The following is a 20,650-nucleotide window of genomic DNA, read 5'->3' as shown; positions in this document are numbered from 1 at the left end:
AGTAAATGGCAAACTGCTGATTTTCTTTTAATATTCAGACTGCCACAGCATCAGTCATGATGAATTCTTCTGGCACCGGTGTGGCTGCAATAAGCAATCCTTCAGGAATGCCAGGGGAGCACGGCATTGATTTAACGCTCGCTTTTAAAATCGTACTCGGACCAAATGCTTCCAAAGGGTGCGGTCTATTTTTTTTTAATTTTTTTTTTTTTTTTTTTTTCCCCCGAAGCGTACACTAAACCCCCTCTTGCTCGCACTTAATCTGCATCAGGAAGATGGAGCTATGGACTCTTTCTAACAGAGGTTAGGGAGGTTCATTTATGCAGGTCTGCGTTAGAGGTTGTGCCAAGCAAGATGCCACGTTGGACAACGGCACTGGGAGAGAATGACAACCCCCTGCGCCAGCACTACGAACGTCTCCACGCTGAGCCCAGCACGCTTTTCACTTCCACCATGCGTTATATGTTCCTCCGATTTCAGCTGGGAGAGCAGGTGCTGATTTTTAATGCCTATTTTGTTTTAAGCCTCCTTTCATCAGATTAAGGACCCTGCTATTTTATTTCATTTTATTTTTTTATGCTCAGTAATTTAGTCACATGCAAACTTAAAAACAGAAGCCGTAACATGCTGTTAAAGCACAGTCGCCCACTGTTACATCAGTTACTGAGAGCAAGGGGGCTTGGAGCACTTTTCCATCCCCCTGCAGATGCCTGCTCTCAGCCTACGGGCAAAGCTGGGGAAGCAAAGGAAAGTGCACGCGGAGAACAGCGCTTGAGGCGATGACCTTCCCGCAGCGATGCCGGCAGCACGGTCCCTTCAAACGAGCTGCTGCGCAGAGGCTGTGCTTCCTTCCCCGTCCTCCTTCCCCCAGCCAGAGCCCGCGCACGGGGCGCAGCGCCCGCGGTGCCCCGCGTGCCAGGGCCGCGGGGCGGGAGAGCTGCCGCGGAGCCGGGGAGCACCGCTCTCCTCCCGGGGCCTGACCGCCGCAGCTGCTGCCTCCGGAGCGTTTCGTGGGCCACGTTCCTTCTGCCGGGAAAGACTGGCAAACAAAATCAAATCCCTCTCCCAGCACCCAGCCCTTCCGCCAGCTGCCGGCCGCCTCCTCCCAGCGCCGAAGCACCGCCAATGAACCGTCAGCCTCCGAGTCAACGGCACTGGCTACGACACACAAACACTCAACTGCCTTTTTCATCCAAAATCAATGTTGTATTTATCTTCATTGATCTACAAGGAAACTGAATGTTTAAAATTACAGGGGGTGCAGGGGGGAGGATGGGGAGGGGGGGGAAACAAGAGTTACAGAGCCAAGAAAATAGTAGCGGATGGCTGAATTAACTAGAGAGAAAAAGCCCAGGATATATAAAACATGGACACTGAAAAATAAAATAAGGGAGGGGGGATGGTACAGCAAGTAAAACATGGCAAAATTTACATATGGATGAAAAGTAAAATTGGAAATAAAAAATAAATCATGCCAAAAAGCAGTTCAAGGCAGAACCACACTGAAACAAACATTTGCTTATGGTCTTCATGTACTATAGATAATATATCAGAATTTCTTTTTTTTTTATCAACCATTAGACTTTTTTTTTGCACTCCTAAAATTCTACTTTGTCTTGTATACAGATTCCAATAAGAACACTGCACAATTAGCACAAGGGGTCCACGGAAAATTGTCCTTGCTTGCCAGCGATCCTGCCCACAACACAAAAAAAGAGAAAAAAAAAGGAAAAAAAAAATAAGGAAAGGGTCTGCCGCATGGTACTGTGCCAGTTCCATCTGCTTTTGCCAGCTTGAAAAGTAGGAAACCAAAATTCCCTTCCAGGAGCGTGTGTCTCTCTTTCCTTGACGAACTGTCCCTTGTGTTTGTACAAAAAAATTCAGTCTCTCCTTATTTTTTTTGTTAAACACAAGCATCCTTCTTCCTGTTCACATGCCATTTCCATTCTGTCTCCATAGTTGCGAGTTGGTTGTTTTTGGGTTGTTTTTTTTTAAACCTTCCTCCCCCCAACATCCACTAAGACCTGCCTCCAAGTTCTTGCATAGTTGAAGTATATATGCCGTACTTAGCTTTCTGAGTGTGAATTTCTGACTGTGACAAGAGTATGAGTTGTAACCATGTTAACAAATAACCAGAGTGGTTCTAGAAACCATTTTTATAAAGTCTACCTATGTTAAGAATTTAATATTGGTGTACATTTATATTAACAGAATATTTACAGTTTGTTTTCTTTGTTTTTTTTGTTTGTTTAAAACAAGAAGTCAAAAAAAATTCCTCTTAAATTTCTGCATAATATAATAAGGCAAAAAACAAACAGTTTTGTACATTATTATTATTATTAATATTTTAATATATATCTGTAACTTCGGTTCCAAAGTACCAAGGTAAGTGATCAATTGGCCTCAGAAGGGAACCTCACAGTGGACTGTAAAACTACAGTATTTCCATAAATAATACTTTTAAGAAACCCTGGGTATTTTTTTCTTAAGGATCTGAGGCCTTTAAAATGCAAATTTAACTAAAAACAAAAGCAAAATTTCTTCTTCTTTTAAGTGAATAAAGAGCACAAAATTAAAAAAAATACAAATCCATTAAAAATGTTTCTCACATTTGGGAAAAAATGTACAAACTTGATATTTTTAACTCATTTTTTTTTTAGCACAGAAACAAAAAACAAAACCAAAAATCAATACCTATATATTAAATTCCCATTCTCAGCAACCTTCTTGTTGGAAAGTCTGCATCCCCGACCCCGTTATTTATGGAAATGTGCTTAACTTCTACAAATTTTACATTAAAAAAAAAAAGTTTACAGCAGTGCATTTGTAAAAGGTTTGTTTTTTGTTGGTTTTTTTTCTTTTCTTTTCTTTTTCTGTTTGTTTTTTTTTTTTGTTGGTTGTTTGTTTTATGTACAGGCGAGTTTAAAATTCAATGTTGGGGACTATCGTGCCTCTACTTCTTTGGGGTTCCTAGAGGGGGAATAGTCCCTGGACTCTGAGTTTGTGAGTGGAGTAGTCCTGCGTGGGGAGGCAGGTCTGGTGCTGCTCGCTGGTACAAGAGGCGGTGGGGCGCTCAGCGCTGCAGTTGGTGGGTTCCTGTTTAAAATCCCATTGTGCATGGCAGTGGATGGACTCAGTCTCGGGTAATGCATCCCGCTTAAATGAGGCATGAAGGATGGCACGTGTGCCAGGTGACTTTCGATGGGGGACGAGTGCAAGTGGTGCATTCTGGCACGCTCAAGTTCTTCCCGTAAGTGCAAGCGCTCTCTTTCCTCCACTTGCCGCAACCGCTCCTGCTCTCGGCGGGCTTCAAGAAGGTTTTCATGGTTATAGTCGTGTGGCTCCCTGTCTCTGTAAGAACGCTCATGGTCGTAAAATCCAGAGGTGGTAGGGAACCGATGGATAGGATCCGTCCGGAGCTGGAAGTCCATTCGACGGTGCAGGTCTAAGCTCCGGTAGGCATCTCGCAATGGGTCCCTCATCGGGTCCCAAGAAAATCCGGGATGTGGCAGCCTTTCTCTTCCTGACAAAGGATTCATGCCTATGAGCGGGGTCATCATTCTGCTGCGGTCCAGAACATTCATGTTGTTCATCTGGTGCACGCCGCCCATGGAGATGGGCATAGAGGCAGCCATCGAGTGAGGCAATGATAATCCATGCAAAGTAGGTGGTGGGGGATGCTCCACTGATCGGGAGTGCTGTGAAGGCTCAGACCCTACCACCAGCACGTCGCTGTCTTCCTTCCTCTCCTCTTTGACTTTGATGTCATTCTTAATCTTCTGGAGGTCGCTGGGAAGCTCTGTCTTTCTCTCCATGTCCTTGCTCATTAGATTGGTAAGCTTCAAGCCCTCACTTAGTGCAGGTTTGCTGTATGGGGATACAGACTGGATTACTGGCTTTGTGTTGTCCTCAGAGGGTCTCTTATCATGGCTTGGAGTTTCCTTCACTGGGGAACGGCTCTCTTTAATCTTGTGTTCTGCTATGGGTGGCTCTCTCAGCCGGTCAGGGTGCTCTCGCTCGGGTTCTTTGGACCTTTCCCTTTCACCGAGGCTAACCTGCCTGATGGGATCACTGGAGGTTTGGCTGTTGCTGCGGATGAGATTGCTTATCTGATGTGTCACTGGAGCCGATGCCGGTGAGGATCTGTTTGAATGTCTGTTTTTGTCCATGAGGTCTCTGTAAAAAGAGAGAACACACATCCTTGGTTTCGTGTGAACAAACATACGTGTGATGCTGGACATGCACAGTGCTGTGTCTAGTTGTGTAATTCGAGGTTGCTCAGAAAATGATTTGAAAAGCTCTGCTCGCATCAGCTATAGCTGTGATGCTGCACTGAAAGATGTGCGCTACCTGCCTTTACATACTACATAGAAAAAAAAGTTACATGTGCACAAATTTGGGGACTAAATTGGGGACGCATTTGAAAGAGCAGTATACTCACCTTAAGAGAAAGACCACTTTGCTGAGAAATTTAGGGAAAGAAGAATTCTAGACAGCTTATTTTTTTAAAAAACATGCTTATTGTGTGTTTATATGTACATCTTGCTGCCAGACGATGATCTTGGCTCTAATGCTCTTAACTCGGGTTCCTTTCCTAAAACATGGATCCAGGCACACAAAACAGAAGCCTACAGAAATGTATGCGGCTCCTTCATGAGACAGCCTCGTCAACTGGAACCAGCCGTAACATGATGCTTATTTTCCTATGGAGCTGCAGGAGAATTTTTGTTGCTGGCAGCTTTGGCAGGTAAGCTAGGTGCTTAAGGAAAAAAATCCCCAAATAGGCCATGGAACTGAGCAATCGACCTCCATTTCAAGAGGAGCTGCTATGAGGAAAAAGGGGTTTGATGACAATGTCCATGGTTTAGAAAGAGTGGCATGAGAATGGGGTTTACATTTCTAACTGCACCTCTACCTCTGAGCAAGTCAATTAGTCACAGTTACTCCCACCTCTTCAAGGGGGGAATAAATAATGCTCACCTTTTAAAAGCACTTTGCTCTGAATGAGAGACACTTCAAATGCAAAGTATGATGGCGTGATTGAGAGAACTGCATTATGCAGCCGAGAGGCTCACTGATGCCTAAGTTTTATGCCAGGTTTGCTTTCGAGAGCCGTAAGACCTGAGTGCTGAAAACTGGAGGTGTTTGGGGGAGTTTTGCAAGTATTTATCCCTTATGATTACATTTGCTAACCCAGATTTCTTCCTCTGCGGTAGTCCTGATTGCTGGTCAAGGATGTGGTTTATTAAAACCATGTCCAAACAGGGATGCTGAGGACAGCTTAAGCTGAATTAATAGAAATGTAATAGAGATGTGAACCCCTGTGTGAACACTCCTGAGAGTGAAGTAACCTTGGTTTGCAAACGAATTACACTAAAGCCAAGAAGGGAGCTTCCACTTGAATGACTATCCATGCAAGGGTGTCAGACAATTTAACATTTAAAGCAAGATGATTTTCAGCCTATTGCTTCCATATAATCTTGTTCACAGGCACTGCCTGAAGAGCTCATTAAAAGCACTCCAGGCAAACTACGAAGCCCCTATCACTAGTCGAACACGCACATCTAAGGCTTGCAGGCTGTTATTGCCTACAAAGAAATAGCCTGTTGGAGACAACCGGGCTCTGAAATATAAAGGACTTTACAGCTTCAAAATCATGTAACTGGAAGCTACTGAAGTATCTACAGCCCAGGTGATACAGTTTTGTCATCGTGAATAAGGGTTTGTCTAGAATGCAATTTTTTAAAATCAATTTTGCTAATGGATTCATGCACACCGCTCCAGATACAGGCATTTGCATTTTTACCTCATTAATGTCCAGCTAACATTTGAATTCATCGGCATATCTGTACATTAATGAGAACTATGACTCTCTCCAAAGGACCCATCACAATGCTACCTTCCTGATTTCAGAATGTACAGCAATCCTAAAGCAGTTGCACTGAAAACACAGTGACACGCTCATTTCCTCAGCCTGGTGCTTTTTATTAAACTGCCAGCAGAGACTGGCTTGCCATATTTCCACAGAGGACAAATCCTAAAAGGCAGAGGGCTTTTTTTGTGTTGCTAGTAATTTTGCTTATCTGAGGGAAGAGGCCTACCAGCCGCTTCAAAGACAAGCAACGTTTTGCTCTAAATATGATTTTAAGATTGGAAAAATTAGACAAAAATAGAGAAGAAAAAGAGGCCCAGAAGAAAGTGCTCAAAAGCACGCGCTGCTTACCTCTCTTTGTCTCTGTCATCTTTACTCAGAGAAAGATCCCTCTTCTCGGGCTCTCGCTCCCGCTCTCTGTCTCTGTCATGGTTTGTCACTGAGGAGCTTCGCTCGGAATCGGTGGGCTTGGGCCACTGTGGAGGCGTTGGGAAGGACGGTGGGGTCCGATGGAGTCTATTCCATGGCTCGTGGGGATTATTGAAATTCTGCAGGTTTGGGCCATCTTTGTGAGTAAAAATGTTGTTGTGAGCTAGAATAATGGCAGGGGGAGGAAGAGTTAAAAAGAATTCAAACCAAACACTTACATACACATTTTGCACAACGCTAATCACAACCAGAACTGTCCTTTCAAGACTCTTTAATATGGAGCTAACGGTGAGGGGGAGCTACGAGCAGGTGGACCCAGACACCTCCAACACTGGGGGAAAGATCCACCAGTTCTTTTAAGGCTATCGGCGGAGGAAGCTTTAATGATACATCTGAGTAACTCCGAGATGACTGAAAACGCCCAGCTCCTCTTCTCCCCCCACCCCGGCAAGGGCTCCAGCATAAAAGCAATATTCTTCCTCAGCTCCCTTCCCTGGCAGAAACTTTAATTTGTGGGTAGTTACAAGCAATCAGCTGCCTGCAGCTGAGGATTCAGGGACTTTTTTGTTAAAGAAACCAGACTATTTGGTGGTATGTATGTGTGTGTATAAAAACAGAGCTTGGCTGTAGGCTTTTTAGAACAGTCACTTGATTTTCCTCCATCAATCTTCAACTGATTCCTGTTGCACCACGAGATGCAAAAGCATGCTCTCTTATGTGTGGCTCTCAAGCATGTCTTGCCTACAGGTAACATGTTTTTGAAGTAAAATAATTTTATACAGGTAATTTACACTTCAGACAATGGTTACAGAGGGAGTCTACACGCTGAATTTGGAGAACTATCAATAGCTGTTCCACCGCACATCTTCGCTGTTGAAGGGTGTTACTTTAGATGCCCACAGGGACCCAGAGCTCAGTGGGGTCTTGCAGCTCTAGCACCTCTAGGAGCACCCAAGGTACCAGCCTTCAGCAGTGAGGAGACACAGAGCACAGCTAGCGATGTCCGTGACATGCAGAAAAGCTCCCACCGCAGAGACCTGGAAATCTTAGGTGCAGTGTTTTCAGATAGGAGAATGGAGGTTAGGAATTAAACTTCTTTAAAAACTACCACCAGCTGCTGTAAATATTAGCATGTGGCTTTTCTGGAAGGGATGTTTGTCTGCAGTAACCCAGCCAGTACTTACTCAGAGCATGACTGCCTAATCCTCCAAAGGCATTGCTGCCTAAGTTCCCAAGGCCGCTGAAGGTGCTTGACCTGCTAAATGGATCTGGAAAGGCAAACAGGGATTTAGCAGGCATTTAGCCAAGAATGTTGGAGAATGAAACGCACCCCTCCCCTTCTTAACGGTCTGAATCCAAGTAGGATTAGGCCAGACTTTAAGCTGATCCTTCTCATTGCAAGGTTCTTTGCACAGAAAATTCCCATCATGTTAAAATGGAGAAGGGATTCAGTGCTCACTCTGCAAACAGGTGCTGTAATAAACTTTTGTATGCCAGTCAGAGGGGAGCGAGACATTAAGGTCTAAAGGCTGAAATGAGGGTGGCTGCTGCTAAGCTGTAACTCTCCTTCCTTATCAGTACTAAGAGCAGAAGCATTGCAATTGCCTTGAAAGAAGAACCTCAGCAGGCTCCTCGGTCGGCATATCGAGGGGATGCATCGTTTCACTCTTGTTTCTGTATACAACTTTCTACCCTCTTTGTAATTGTGCATAGAGACAGCCCTAAGCTAATTGCTACGGACATCTATCCTTACGCCAACTAAATTTGGCCTGTTTGTGCCAAAATCCTCTCCCTTAATAGCCTCGATCCCAGTGGTGGTGGAAATGATAGCGTAGTCTTAGGAGCTACTCTGACAAAGGGATGGAGGTTTGTATCCTTTGAGGCAAAAGATGAATCTTGCCTTTCCCAGTCAAGTAATCTGACTATTTGGCTACTGGCACTTGTCTTTTTATAAAGTCCTTCCTTTTTTTATTTTTTCATTAAAGGCACCCATCATCAGAAGCTGATAGCCCGATCCAGGTTTCTGGGCTCCAGAGATGGCTGTGGGTTAAACTGTACCAGTGTACTTGTTTCCTTTCCTACTGGTCATCTCTAAACAACTCCTCCTTCTGCCCGCTGGCTCTTTGACTGTCCCTTTAAAGTCTTTAACTTGCCATGTTACAGGAGGTGTGTTGCTCTCCACTTCCTCACGGATATCCTTATATTTAAAATATCAAGGCAAATAGCACAAATAGCTTGGATCTTTAAGCAAACAGCTATTTGCTTATTTACTTATTTTTAAATAGCTGTTCTTGCCCTTCCCCTTTGATATTAAGCAGTTGAGTGACTCTGTAGAGATACAGTTAATTTTGACAGAATGTTCAGGAATTGATGTAAATCTGGGTATTTGCAACAGAAAAAAAAGTCTACTAGGTCATGTGGCATGCCACATTTACTGATTGGATGAGTGTTACTAAAACATTAATCAACAGAGCTTGAACTTTAATTGGCAATGAGCTGCTTGTGAGCTTCTAAAATGAGGAAATTTGAGAAAATCAGGCTCTACTTACTGCCAATTAGGAAACTGAAAGGCTGGCAAAATGTGCAGAACAGCTATTTGCCACGAACTGTTCACTGAACTTTATTCAAGAACCTAGCCAAGAACTTTCATAGGTGGGAAACGGTGCGGGAGGAGCCCATTTTAAGCTGTGCCTTGTTTGAGGTACCTTTGCATAAGTTTTCCCCATTTCCTTGGGCACATTCAGCGGCACAGAAGGGCTCCACAGGTGACATTTCAGCTCCTGTGCAGTGTCGCGGTGGTGACAGACTTGCCTAAGTTCCTAAGCGCTTCCTTCCTGCAATGCCCTCTTCTCTCGCAGGAGAGGCCCTGCTAATCCTGCCCCTCTCCTTTGGAGGAAAGCAGAGGCTGGCGCGGGTGGGAGGACTTCCTGGCTAGCTGCTGGTTTCTGAGACAGTTTAAGCCTCTCCCTCCCCTAGTGCTACGGTGCCTCAAGGCAGGACCACACAGGAGAGCCAGGATCGGGTCAGAGGTAGAAAGGCGAAGGCAGGGTTTACTTACACTTACCTGCCAAGTGGTTAGTAGGCAGGAAACTGCTGTGATGAGGTGAAGGACCAAAAGGGGTGGTGGCTGGATGTGTCGCACCTGTGAGAACAAAGTCCCTTTTTAGTTCAGTGCCAAGGGACTGCTGGCATACGCAGAGGTCCCGGCCGTCACATTCAAGAACCAGACGCAAAGGCACAGGCCAGATGTAAACACAGCAAAGGCAGGGGAAGACCCCAAACAGCAGCCGAGCGAGCTACCGGCAGGATTTGTCCCAGTGCCCTTTAAAGGTGTCTGCGGGCACTAGGAGGCAGAAGGAGACCTTGCACTGAGCGCTGCCTGCTCACCTGTAGTAACGAGGAAGCAAATCTCTTTGTCTGGCATTTTCAGTCATTACTATGTGTTTACATTAAAAAGGGTCAGCCCAGGTTATGGACCCAGACAGAAGGTGCTCGGAAGTGACTGATTAGACTCTATATGAAACACCAGTTAACGACAAGCACGCAGGGAGCATCAATCATGCCTCTCCCATGAGAGCTCCATCTACGCTCTCACATCTGTCTGCATCCACAGGCTCCCCTCGTGGTATTTCTTTCCCTTTCCTAGACACTGCTCATTGCCGCGGTCCATGCTACCTCGTGGGAAAGGAACACCACTGCTGAGCACGCTGTGCCACGTTAGGCTGAGGCAAGGGGCAAGAATGGGCTGAAACAAGCTGGTCTGCCCTGTATTTCAAGGTGGGCCAGGCTCATGCAGAACATTCTGCTCTCATTTCAGAGCAAAAAATGAGAGATTTGCCTCCTTTGCAGGCAGACGCATGTGAACCTGAACGGGCTTGCAACCGCAGCGTGAAAAGCACTGGTGTTACCTGCCACGGGGACACATGGTTTTTGGAGGAAGGTTAGCTCCCACGTATCCTGCAAATGCCAGTAAGTTTGGGCAATCTCATGGGCCTGGCTTTCACCCCCTAAGATTAGTACAGATGATTTTCAGGATGCGCCTGAAATCAACTTTTGAATATTTATGTTTCAGATGGGTGTGACAAAATGTTTCTGTGGCTCCAGTGACACACTGACAAGCCCAGCCCTCTCCAACTGTTTAGACTGTGAACATCCTTTCGGTGCCTCCTCCCTGCCCTTTCACGACTGCAGACAAAGCAGAATTAGCCACTATCATAACTTCCAGATGCTGCCTGGATGCAAAGACAACTTCTGCCTCCCTTGCAGAAAGCCAGACCTGCCATACCTGTGCATTAACTGTCTCATTTTGTTAGAAACTAGTAATTCCACACAACGACAGAAACAGCACTTTCCTGAGGACACGTTAAGTCATGCGCAAAATAGACCAACACCTAAATAAAGCTTTTCAGTGCTCTTGTCTCGTATATTTTGTTGGTAAAAAGTTAACCTCCCTTAATACTGGGAAGAGTAACGGGTCGACTCTAGCAAACATCAGCAGCCACACTGGGCGTGAACACGGGCTATTCACTAACAGCTCACTTACCCAGTCACTGCTTTCTCAAGTGATAACTTTCTATTGTAGAAAAGAGGATTCTGGTCCTTCTCCTCCCACCTGACACGCCAGCTCTCTTGTCACCTTCACTACAAGACTTCTGCCTCGTCTGTGGCCCATACCAATTATTCCCACCAGTGGCAGACCCGCTCTGCTAAGTTCCTGCCCCTCATCTCCAAGCCACATCAAATGCACGTTTCCACCGTATATCACCAGTGCTGGTAACACTATGGAAGGACACAGCAAAAGTGGAGGGAAATGGAGGGAAGACATGAACATGCACAGGAGAAACTGCATCCCAAACAAAGACCAAAGAGTCTTTTACGGAGGTGCTGGTCAGTCCCTGACCTGGTCTTCCTTGGTGACAGAGCCCAGTAACAGATGGTCGTTGCAAAACACGCTCATGCATCCAGAACATGAGCAGACTATAAAACCAGAGAGGGAGACAGCACTGCGTGTCCCTCACCAGCTTGGGCACCACAAACCTAAGCAGCCAGAAAATGAGTTGAGGAAACTTAAGAGAGACCACGGCAACGAGACCTGGAGTTATCTATAAACATTCTGACTGCTCCAATGCTTCAAGACGGATGGAGACTGTCATCTTTCTAATCCTTTAAGATTTCAGAAGGTGTATAATGGATGGGAGATTTCTTCAAAGGAGACGGCTTACAAACTCAACTACACGGGCTGATAATAAAAAATCCTCCGGAGAAAGCCAGGAGCGGCATTGCAGGCTGTCAGGTAGTTATTAAATATAGCGTCTGCCAGGCAGCCGAACATCCGTCCTGAAGACAGGTGGCCCTAAGATAACTTATGTCTCCCACAGTAACTAGGCAATGCAGCAGAACCAATGATTCACATCAACTGCACGCTTGTTCGATAAGGTGAAAAGAATGCCTCGGATATTGCAGAGTAAAAGATTTATTCATCTATATATTACTGCCGCAATGTTTGTTCACTTTGATAGCACTCTTTACCTAGATTTACCGTGTGATGGCTCTTGTGATTAATATACTCATGGACAAGTTGCTGTAAGGTTGTTTATCTCTAGCGTAAAGTTTTCTATTAATTTGCCTTCTTTAATGTTTCTGTTCCATACTATTTCCCTTCTTGCCTTTATGAATGGAAAAGCAAGCCATGCTTGCATCGTTAAGAGAAAAAGCTCAAGATACCAACTGGACTGGTGCTTTTCTGCCTGTTAGGGTAAACTCTGCCCAATATAGCCTTCAGTAGCAAAACCATACCTGAAACAAGATCCTTGTAATGACAACATGGGACAGACTGAGGACGGTGATAAGGAAACAGCTGCCATAGGAGAACAGTCAGAGGTTTGTAAACAACCTTTGCTTATGCATCCAAGCAGATGCAATAAATATCTTGGCGCTGTACTATCAAAGTACCTTTATGGACACCAAAATACAGGATAGCATCCTACAATGTACGGCTAGGATCAGCACTGATGGTATGTGGTAGAAATGTGCATTTGATGTTTAAGAATTTCCATCCACAGATAAGGGCAGAAAGACAGACTGCACCACTGATGGAGTTCCTGAAGGCTATCCGACATCTGCATTTGAAACTCAGTTCTCACGGAGGTTTCAGCTTGATCCTCATCTGTTGCTTTTCTGTCATGTTGGGGACAGAATTCAAAACATTTCTAACCTCATTCATTTCAACAGGGTGGAACCAAGGCTGAATATGACCGTGTCTGCAGTGAGTTAGAGTGCAATATTGCATCATAAAAGTAAAGTTAGGAAAGAAAATTACACTATTTGCCAATTGATTACATACATAAAGAGCTAAGTTACATCTCATCAATTGATATAGCTCATTCAGAAGGCAGACTTAAACATCTCCAACACAGAAAGAAAATATGAAGAAGTCTAGGGGGAAAGTTAAGCCTGGGAACAGAACAAAACCAACATTTGGTAGACAGACATCCACATGAATCCACAGTGACCTCCAAACCCAGAATGTCAGAGTTGCCGTCTTCCATGGTCAGAGCCGTCGAGAACAGCACAGAGAAGCTTACTGCACTTTGGTAATTGCATTAGTTGTAATTACTTCTCCAACAGATTGGAAAGCAATTGATCAATGTAAACTGTATTTAAGTCTTTGCTTTTTTTAAATTCAAGATGCCATTTTAAGCCTTAGAGATTGCTGGACTTTGTAACACAGGGGGATTTTATATTTAAAACCCAAACACTTCACAAATACACCTTCTGTGATATTTTCAATGCTGTTATTGAAGTTTTCCTTTTACAAAAAACCCTTGTTTTCAGAAAACAAACAGAAACTTGGTGAGTGGAGGAGCCGAGAAGAACAACATGGCAAATATAAAAGCAAGAAAGAGACTGGGGCCACTTCCAATCCTGTGCAATGGAAACATTTTTCAAGTGTTTTGTCAAAATTGCTTTTAAAAATCACTCCACAGCCTATTAATCAGACACATAAGAACCAGCTGCACAGACACGAACGTAAGAGCCAACTGCTGCAGCTCGGTGATGTGCAGAGGATCCCGCACTGGAGGCAGCAGCAGAGCCCAGCCCAGCGGCTCCGAGAGCCTGGTCACAACAGGCGCCAGTGCCTCCGCACCCCTCTGAACCAACCTCGCCTGCTTCAATTTGTGAGGCACACATAGCTGTAGAGACACACATTACATATGCTGACTGTTTGTTGTTTATTTTTTTTTTCCAACAGATGATGATCTTCCCTTACCTGTGGTAGAAAACAGAGGCCTGGCAAGATCCTGTGGATAATGGAAGCCTGGAAACACTCCAGGGGCAGGAGGTCTGCTGAACAGGTCAAGTTTACCACCTATCTCTAGCTTGTGGGGATCCAGCTGCATTTGCTGTCAAATGATATAAAAACAATCTCATTATACTCTTCCTTTTTTATGGGAGAAAAAGAGAGGGAGTTCAGGCTCACTCCTGCTTAGCCCTGCCAGGAAGAGTTAGCGAGAGTGACAGCAGCGTCTCTGGCCATGGACCGCAGTCATGCTCTGACAGCATCTGTAAGGCCATTTCGCTCCACAGCCTCTCAGCTGCGTGCCTCATCCACATGAGTGAGGTCTGAAGTGAGCTCTCAGCCCCTCAGCACACACAGCGGAGCATGCAACACGATACACTGAGCGCGCTGCACCCCAGGATCGGTCGGCGCTCTCGGCCTGACAAAAAATATTCTGCAGGCGGAAAGCTGCCGACAGGAGTCTTGAGAGCTGGGTGACGGACTCGTCTGTTTTGCTTCTCCGGTTTGGAAAGAGATTTTCCTAGACTATGCCCTTCCCGCAGCTAGTATAGCTCAGTATGTAGACAAAGGGCGAAGGATAAAGAAAACGATGAGGCTCCTCCAGAGGCTGTTTTTATCCTTCCCCTACAGAAGCGGGCATGGTCAGAACTGCACCTAAGTCATGTAACTCTCAATAGCTTAAAGATTATATATTTGCTCATAAAAAAAAATGGACATACGCCACCTGTAGAGGCACTAATTACAGTGCACCTACTTAAGCACTGAATAGTCTTCATTAATGGGACAAAAAAACTACAGCAGGAGCTATGAAAAAATAAAATGCTACAGAAGTCCCGTTATCAGCTATTCTGCCTGCCACAGGGAGCTTTGAGCCTGTAACAGCACCCCAGCGTACCTACATCTTGTTCCCTCTTGAGTTCTAAACCCCCTCCCTCTGCCTGTCATCACGGCAGTGCAGAAAGCCCGACAACCTCTAACACCATAACTATCAATCTGCTCGCCTGCTCTACGTTTTGTAATATGTTCTTCACTGTATTGGTCATTTCATTAAGAATGGAATACTCCATATTCCACAGGAGGTACTAGTACAGAAGGGAAATGACATTAAACACATATGCTTTGTAAAAAAGATTAATTTGGGGCAAAATTCTCCCCCCCCCGCCCTTCTTCTCCTCTTTCTGGCTGTGCACATAGTATCTCTCGCTCATTTTGCTACCCTTCAACCCAACTCCTTTGCCCTCAGATAAATTTTACGGTTGCTACAATAAATGTTAAAGGATTGAAAGTGTTACTTAATCAATACAGGCGAGCTTGAGAATCACCAACAGTAACTGCTTCCTGTTCATTACTCACTAAAATATAATCTGTAAACCAAAAGGCTTGGCTTTGTTCCAGAAACTGTCTGAATTACCTTTATCTTTTGCTGGTGATGGTAGATCTGCCAGGCAATCTGTACATGAACCGCACACCACTTCCCGGGTTTCTGCAATGGAAAGCACAAGAATTTAGATTAATTTATACGTTAGCAATCTACATCAGATAGAACATTTCATTTCCCTTACTGTCAAACAGGCAGCTGAGCAATGAGAAAGGCTGATTACTAAAACGGCACAATAGGTGATCAACATTTTTTTCTGTACTGCAGCAGATGATGTTTAAATTAAGAAGGAAACAAACAGGAAGAATTTGGGATATCTTCCTCATCTCATGGAGACCTGAGATGCCTGCCTTGTTCTTTCCTACTTGCACTCCCCCCTTCATAAACTGAAATAAAAGGCAGCAACGAACAGTAGGCCGTGCTTAAGAGAAAGCAACTAATAGTTAACAGTTCTGTTTCTGAAAAGAGCCCTGTTCATTCATCCCTGCTGCACTGCAGGCTAAGTCATGCGTGGTTATTATGGCTACTTGCATTTGGGGAGGAAAAGGGTACGGACAAACAATCGCCAGGGATGAGCAGTGCCACAGCTGAATGAGTTACTGTTTTTCAGCTGAGCTGCGGTACTCACTGTAGGGTGTTTCTGTGGAACATCAGAAGCACAAATCAAACACATTGACCTAAGCCACCATGAATCTGATCACTGGTGAATGTCTGTCCATGCTCACAGTCATTTATTTCTGTGACCCTTATTTCATACTGTGAACTATTAATGCACATAAATGGATGCAAAATAAGGTTGGGATTCAACCTAAATGTTATTAATCAGAAGCAGCTAAGAGCTAACTATGACATTTTGCTTTAAATAAAGGATGAGTGTTAAATTTTCTACTGGACATGTTAAATTTCAAAAACACATGCATAATGTTTGAAGCGCGTGTGTGTGTGTGTGTATATATGTATATAAAATCCCCCACAAACCTTACTTACTCTTACTGGAGGCCTATAAGGGTCTGACACCTATGAAAAAAGCAGAAATAAAACAATCAGTCCTTCTAAAACTAGCCAATATACAGAAAGGTGGGGAACTTCCTTCCTCTGAACAAGTAAAAGCATTTAGAAAGCAATGTTCCAGAGAAGTCCCCTGTAACAGGGGAAACCTAAAAGGCTTAAAGAAGGCTTAAAACTTCTCTTTCATTCCTTGCACTAAACTCAGCAGAATTTTATGATAAACAAAGCAGCTTCATGCCAGCAACTGAACAGTTCAGTGCTTTTCTGAACCTTATAATTGTTCTGAAATGGAGCGCATAAAACTACTCTCCAAGCAATGCTTAGGGGAAAGACCTTGAAGGGGTTTCCTGCCCCGTTTCCCTCTGACTTTGTCTAAAGAAGTCAATACATCCCTTTGTATTCACGACTGGTGGAGGCTGCTGTTGTCTCACCAGAAAAAGAAACTTCTGTCCTGACTGCACGTTCTGAGTCTAGAAGGCCAATTTGCTCACCAGCTGCTCTCTTTTTTTAATGAGCAATCACTGTGTTTACTGTAAATCCGGGGAAGCTGTAAGGAAGGTTAGATATTGTTGCCTACCCCTGGAGTCTTCTGCAGCAGCGTATGGTGGACTGTGCCTGGTCTACCTGCTACATCAATAGGATTTGAAGTCTGAAAGACAAGAATAGAGCGTGAATAATACTGTATCATACCAGCGGTACATTTAACATCTCTATCTGATGTTAACGGCATTAATTAGTCTGCGTTTGTACTGTGCTTTGAACACGCATATTGCTACTTTAGCGCTAAATGTTATCTCTTACTGACAGCCAACAGCATTTAACCACCATGTCATCTATTATTATTTAGCAACAGTAACAGTATCGCAGCAGCACCCCTAAGCCCCACGGAAATCACAACCCCATTGTGCTATGCCGTATGCAAGTGGATGGGAAGAGACAGTCCCTGCCCCCCAAGCTTATTCTTTAGACAAAACAGGCAGGCAGCAGGAGAGAGAATGAGAGAGCTGGACTGACTCCCTCCGTGGGTCAGGCAGCAACCAGTATAGCAGTCAGGAACAGAACGACTCAAGCATTCTAGTCCCATATTCCACCTATCGGACCACGGCCCCTCTCCGACTGGGGCTAGATAACACAATGGCTAAAATGGCAGCAGCCCATCTATCTGCTTCGACAAGGCAAAGTGAGAAACCGTAGAAGGCGCTTGTGGGTCTTTTATAGCTTTGCATTGTTTATCCCATCATTTTCCAGCAAGAATTAAACACCTCATTGAATGAATCCCTCTTCCTCCTCCTCCTCCGGATCCCACCTGTTGCCCTGTCCTAGCCGATCCCCAAGAACTCGTTCGTTTTCTCACTCTGGCGTTCATCCATCTCCCACTCCCAGAGCAACTGCACCTGGTGCCTCCGCGCAGCTGAGTGCAGGGGGGTTAAACCTCATTCCCCGAGAGATTATTTCACTCGCATTTTAGGTCCAATTACAGTAGATTTCAAACAGCCAAACTGTATGAGGAATGAGTAAAATCACGGGTGTGGGAGGAAAGATAGGTTTTAATTTGTCTAAGGCTACATAACTTCCAGACTCATTAAAAAGAGAATTCTCGTGTGTGTAGGTAAGTCAATGAACTCCCCAGGCAGATCTGTGCTCTCAGGGCCTGTCTGACAGCTGAGGTATATATAAGGTGGCAAATAAGTTACAGCTATCATACAGGCAAGAGCTTTAAGATCACAACATGTTAATAGCATGGTGTCATCCTGTCCCTTTGTCCCCTGGAGAAAGATGTGAATGCCTCCTCCAGCAAAGTAAACTGAATACTTCTGACCTTTTCAAGTTCTTAGCTTGTGAGAAATGGCCTTCGGGAAACTCACTGAGAAGTTTACCGTCAGCCTGGATTTATGTGCAGTGGATTTACACGCACAGCTGTAGGCAACTGACACGGGAAGGGGAAAAACAAAACCAAGACCTCTGCTTTGGAAAGCAAGAAGTGCAGGATTCAATGTGCCAAAACCAAATCATCAGGTCTGTAGTGATTATGAAGGCTTTAGTCAAACAGCTTGGGAGGGAGACAGCATGGAAAAATGATGCAGGAACGACGACTAGAGTGGCTTTGCCCAGCAGTTCAGGAAACTGGAAAATAATGTGCCAAAGCAGCAGATCCATTTTTCAACCTATCCCTCCTTTTTTCAGATGTTAGATTGCATGTAAATACAGCACCATCCAGAGATCAAGTGATGTTAGTGATTAGCCACGGCACCAGAGTGTGACCTTGTGCTGCTTAAACTCAAGCTAGCAAATGTTCTATGTATCTATCATTAAAATGAATTAAAAGCTAGCTATAATACAGCACTAAGAACTGTTTAAAAATGTAAAGGGTCCGTGCTCCCTTTTTCTTTCTCACTTCGTAACTGCTTTTCTTTGGTCTAATGGTATTTTACAGTGAGATGGTATCTATGAAGCTCTGTAATGAAGATGGAAACCAGAAAAGCATGCTATCGGTGTATCAGAAGCTCCTCATTAACAGCAGCCTTGTGGCAAAACTGAACCCTATCTTCATATTAGCAAAATTTTGCCAATTCCACCTTATTTGTGCAGCTCCTTTTCTTGGAAAGTCAAGTTCACCCCCTGACAGCTTGGGGTCTGCAGGGAGCCCCTGGCATCCCTTGCACGAACAGCAACCATTAACACTGGCGGACAAGCTCCATCAAGGGATAGCTACGTTCCGTCCCTCTTGCTCCCTCTGCTTAGATGCAACTGCTCCTCTTCTACACCTGTAGCCACTACATACAGAACTCTTGTTGAAAACAGCCATTTTAGAGACTTTGCTATTTGTAATGTATCCAGAAAATAAAATAATGTAAGGGATTCGATGGGCACTGGGGAAATACTCCAGCTTCCATTAAAAAAATTAAGTGGGAAGGTAGTAAGAGGCCTTATTTGCAGCAGTTGCTAATTACTGACTTCCACGGACGTCAGTGGAAGAGACTGCCGAGGGAAGCACACCCCAAGCCCTGCTTGGCATGGTTACGGAAATGACCTTCCAAATGCAAACAGAAACGGGCTGGCTGCAGTGCTGGGCCTTTGAGTCTTCTACCACAGTAGCAGAGCTCTATGGAAATGCAGTTCAAGAAAAGAAATCTCTAAAATCACAGTATGTAAGGAAGCTAAACACGTCACCTTACAAATGGAGTAAACGCTCCATTTTCAAACAAACGCTATATGGATATAATACATCTTTCTTGTTTAGAGGGATTTAACAGTTTCTGTACATTTAAAAATAGTTAATAAAAAGAACAAGTCTGGGAGGGGAAAAAAAAAGCAGTGCACAGCACAGAGTTCATCAAAAATGGTGGTTATCATGGCAACATTTCCAAATGCCAATCAGTGCTAGTTGTAATGATATGTTACAGTTGCAGTGCACCTTTCAAACACACTATCTCAAAGAAGCTTGCAGGCATTAATCAACCCTTATAGAACCCACTGCAAGATAACTTCATAGATGAGGAAGCTGAGGAACAGAAGATTTAAGCGACTTGCCCAAGGTCAGACAGTGTCAGAGCCGGGAATAAAAATTCAGCTCCTTCAAATTGCTCTACCCATTTACAGCAGTCTCTCCCTATTGTTCCCACACTTGTACAGTCAATTTCTCATTTTTTTTTCTGGAAATAAACACCGTTTATCTTTTGCAATCTCAGACTGTTAAATTTATAAAATGATTTGAGACTCATCGGTCTATTATTAGCTGTAAATATTTCAATCAAATAATGCATTTGACTGTATGCTTCTCCTCCACTTTCAGTTGACCCCCCAAGTGAACCACTATATCCTTTTCCAAGGAATGATCTGTAGTGCCAAGAGAAAATTTCTGCTAAAGCCTTGGCTGCTTCGTGCAAAGGATGCTCACAGGTCTGCGGGGTGATCGCTTCCAACCCTGTGCTGCACTTCTGCTAGTTAAATCATATGCTACAAAATCACCAGAGACACGACTCTGAATACAGTTTCTCTCCCAGCAAAAGAACAAAGCCTTCATAAGAAGAAGTTTGTACCTTCGGTTGAAATGCTCCCTGAAGTGACCCAAAGGGACCTGAATGTGGAAGCATGGGTGGCATTCCAGGCATTGCTGGAGGATAGGTTGGAAAGAACTACAAAAGAAAAAGAGATGCTTATGTCACAGGACAACTTGAACAATAATAGAGGTAGGTGCCAAGCCTGGCACATACAAAAATAGTACTGTGTCGAACGAGTGGCACAGTAAAAATACACACTAAATTTGCTTTCAAAATTTTTAAGAGCAAAGCCAAAACTTGGAAAATGCGCTTATCTGATGAATTTTCTAGATAGTCCTGAACAAGTGTGCCTTTAAAATTTGTGGACTATTGCAGGAAGCAGAGAGCGTTCACCATTTTTAGAGGAATCAGAATAATTTGGGTTTTACGTTCACTTTTGGTTAACTTTGCATTTTTCTGCAGTAGCAAACCAATTCCTCCTGTTTTGAAATGTGACCTGCTTTAATTTTCAAAGCAAAAAAGAACCACAAGATGCTGCACTGCACACTGACCACAGGCAACATGCACACCACCTTGTAGTTGTGCAGGTTGGCTTAAGTTTTGCTTAGGCCTCTCCTGAGCACATACAGCAGTTTTACAAGTCCCAAAACATGTAGTTTTTG

General features: G+C 44.3%; 1 protein-coding gene across 18 annotated transcripts in view; it reads right to left on the bottom strand.

Annotated features, from left to right (window-relative positions):
* Positions 1-603: 603 nt before the first annotated feature.
* FBRSL1 (fibrosin like 1) overlaps positions 604-20,650 on the bottom strand; it is a 555,468-nt gene continuing 535,421 nt past the window's right edge. For 8 of the 18 annotated variants that reach the window (XM_072879780.1, XM_072879773.1, XM_072879777.1 and 5 more), the window contains 9 exons: positions 20,028-20,123; positions 16,565-16,636; positions 15,958-15,996; positions 15,013-15,084; positions 13,572-13,704; positions 9,360-9,443; positions 7,486-7,569; positions 6,224-6,464; positions 605-4,176 (listed from right to left, as the gene is read on the bottom strand). In XM_072879780.1, coding sequence (XP_072735881.1) covers positions 2,943-4,176; positions 6,224-6,464; positions 7,486-7,569; positions 9,360-9,443; positions 13,572-13,704; positions 15,013-15,084; positions 15,958-15,996; positions 16,565-16,636; positions 20,028-20,123 — 2,055 coding nt within the window. In that variant the 3' untranslated portion in view covers positions 605-2,942. Of the gene's footprint in view, positions 4,177-6,223; positions 6,465-7,485; positions 7,570-9,359; positions 9,444-13,571; positions 13,705-15,012; positions 15,085-15,957; positions 15,997-16,564; positions 16,637-20,027; positions 20,124-20,650 lie in introns of all 18 variants that reach the window. The other 10 variants (XM_072879790.1, XM_072879783.1, XM_072879786.1 and 7 more) reach the window with 8 other exon arrangements.

This window comes from Ciconia boyciana, chromosome 15 (genome assembly GCF_034638445.1).
Source record: "Ciconia boyciana chromosome 15, ASM3463844v1, whole genome shotgun sequence".
Lineage (NCBI taxonomy): Eukaryota > Metazoa > Chordata > Aves > Ciconiiformes > Ciconiidae > Ciconia > Ciconia boyciana.
This window is presented reverse-complemented; position numbering and strand designations above follow the sequence as displayed.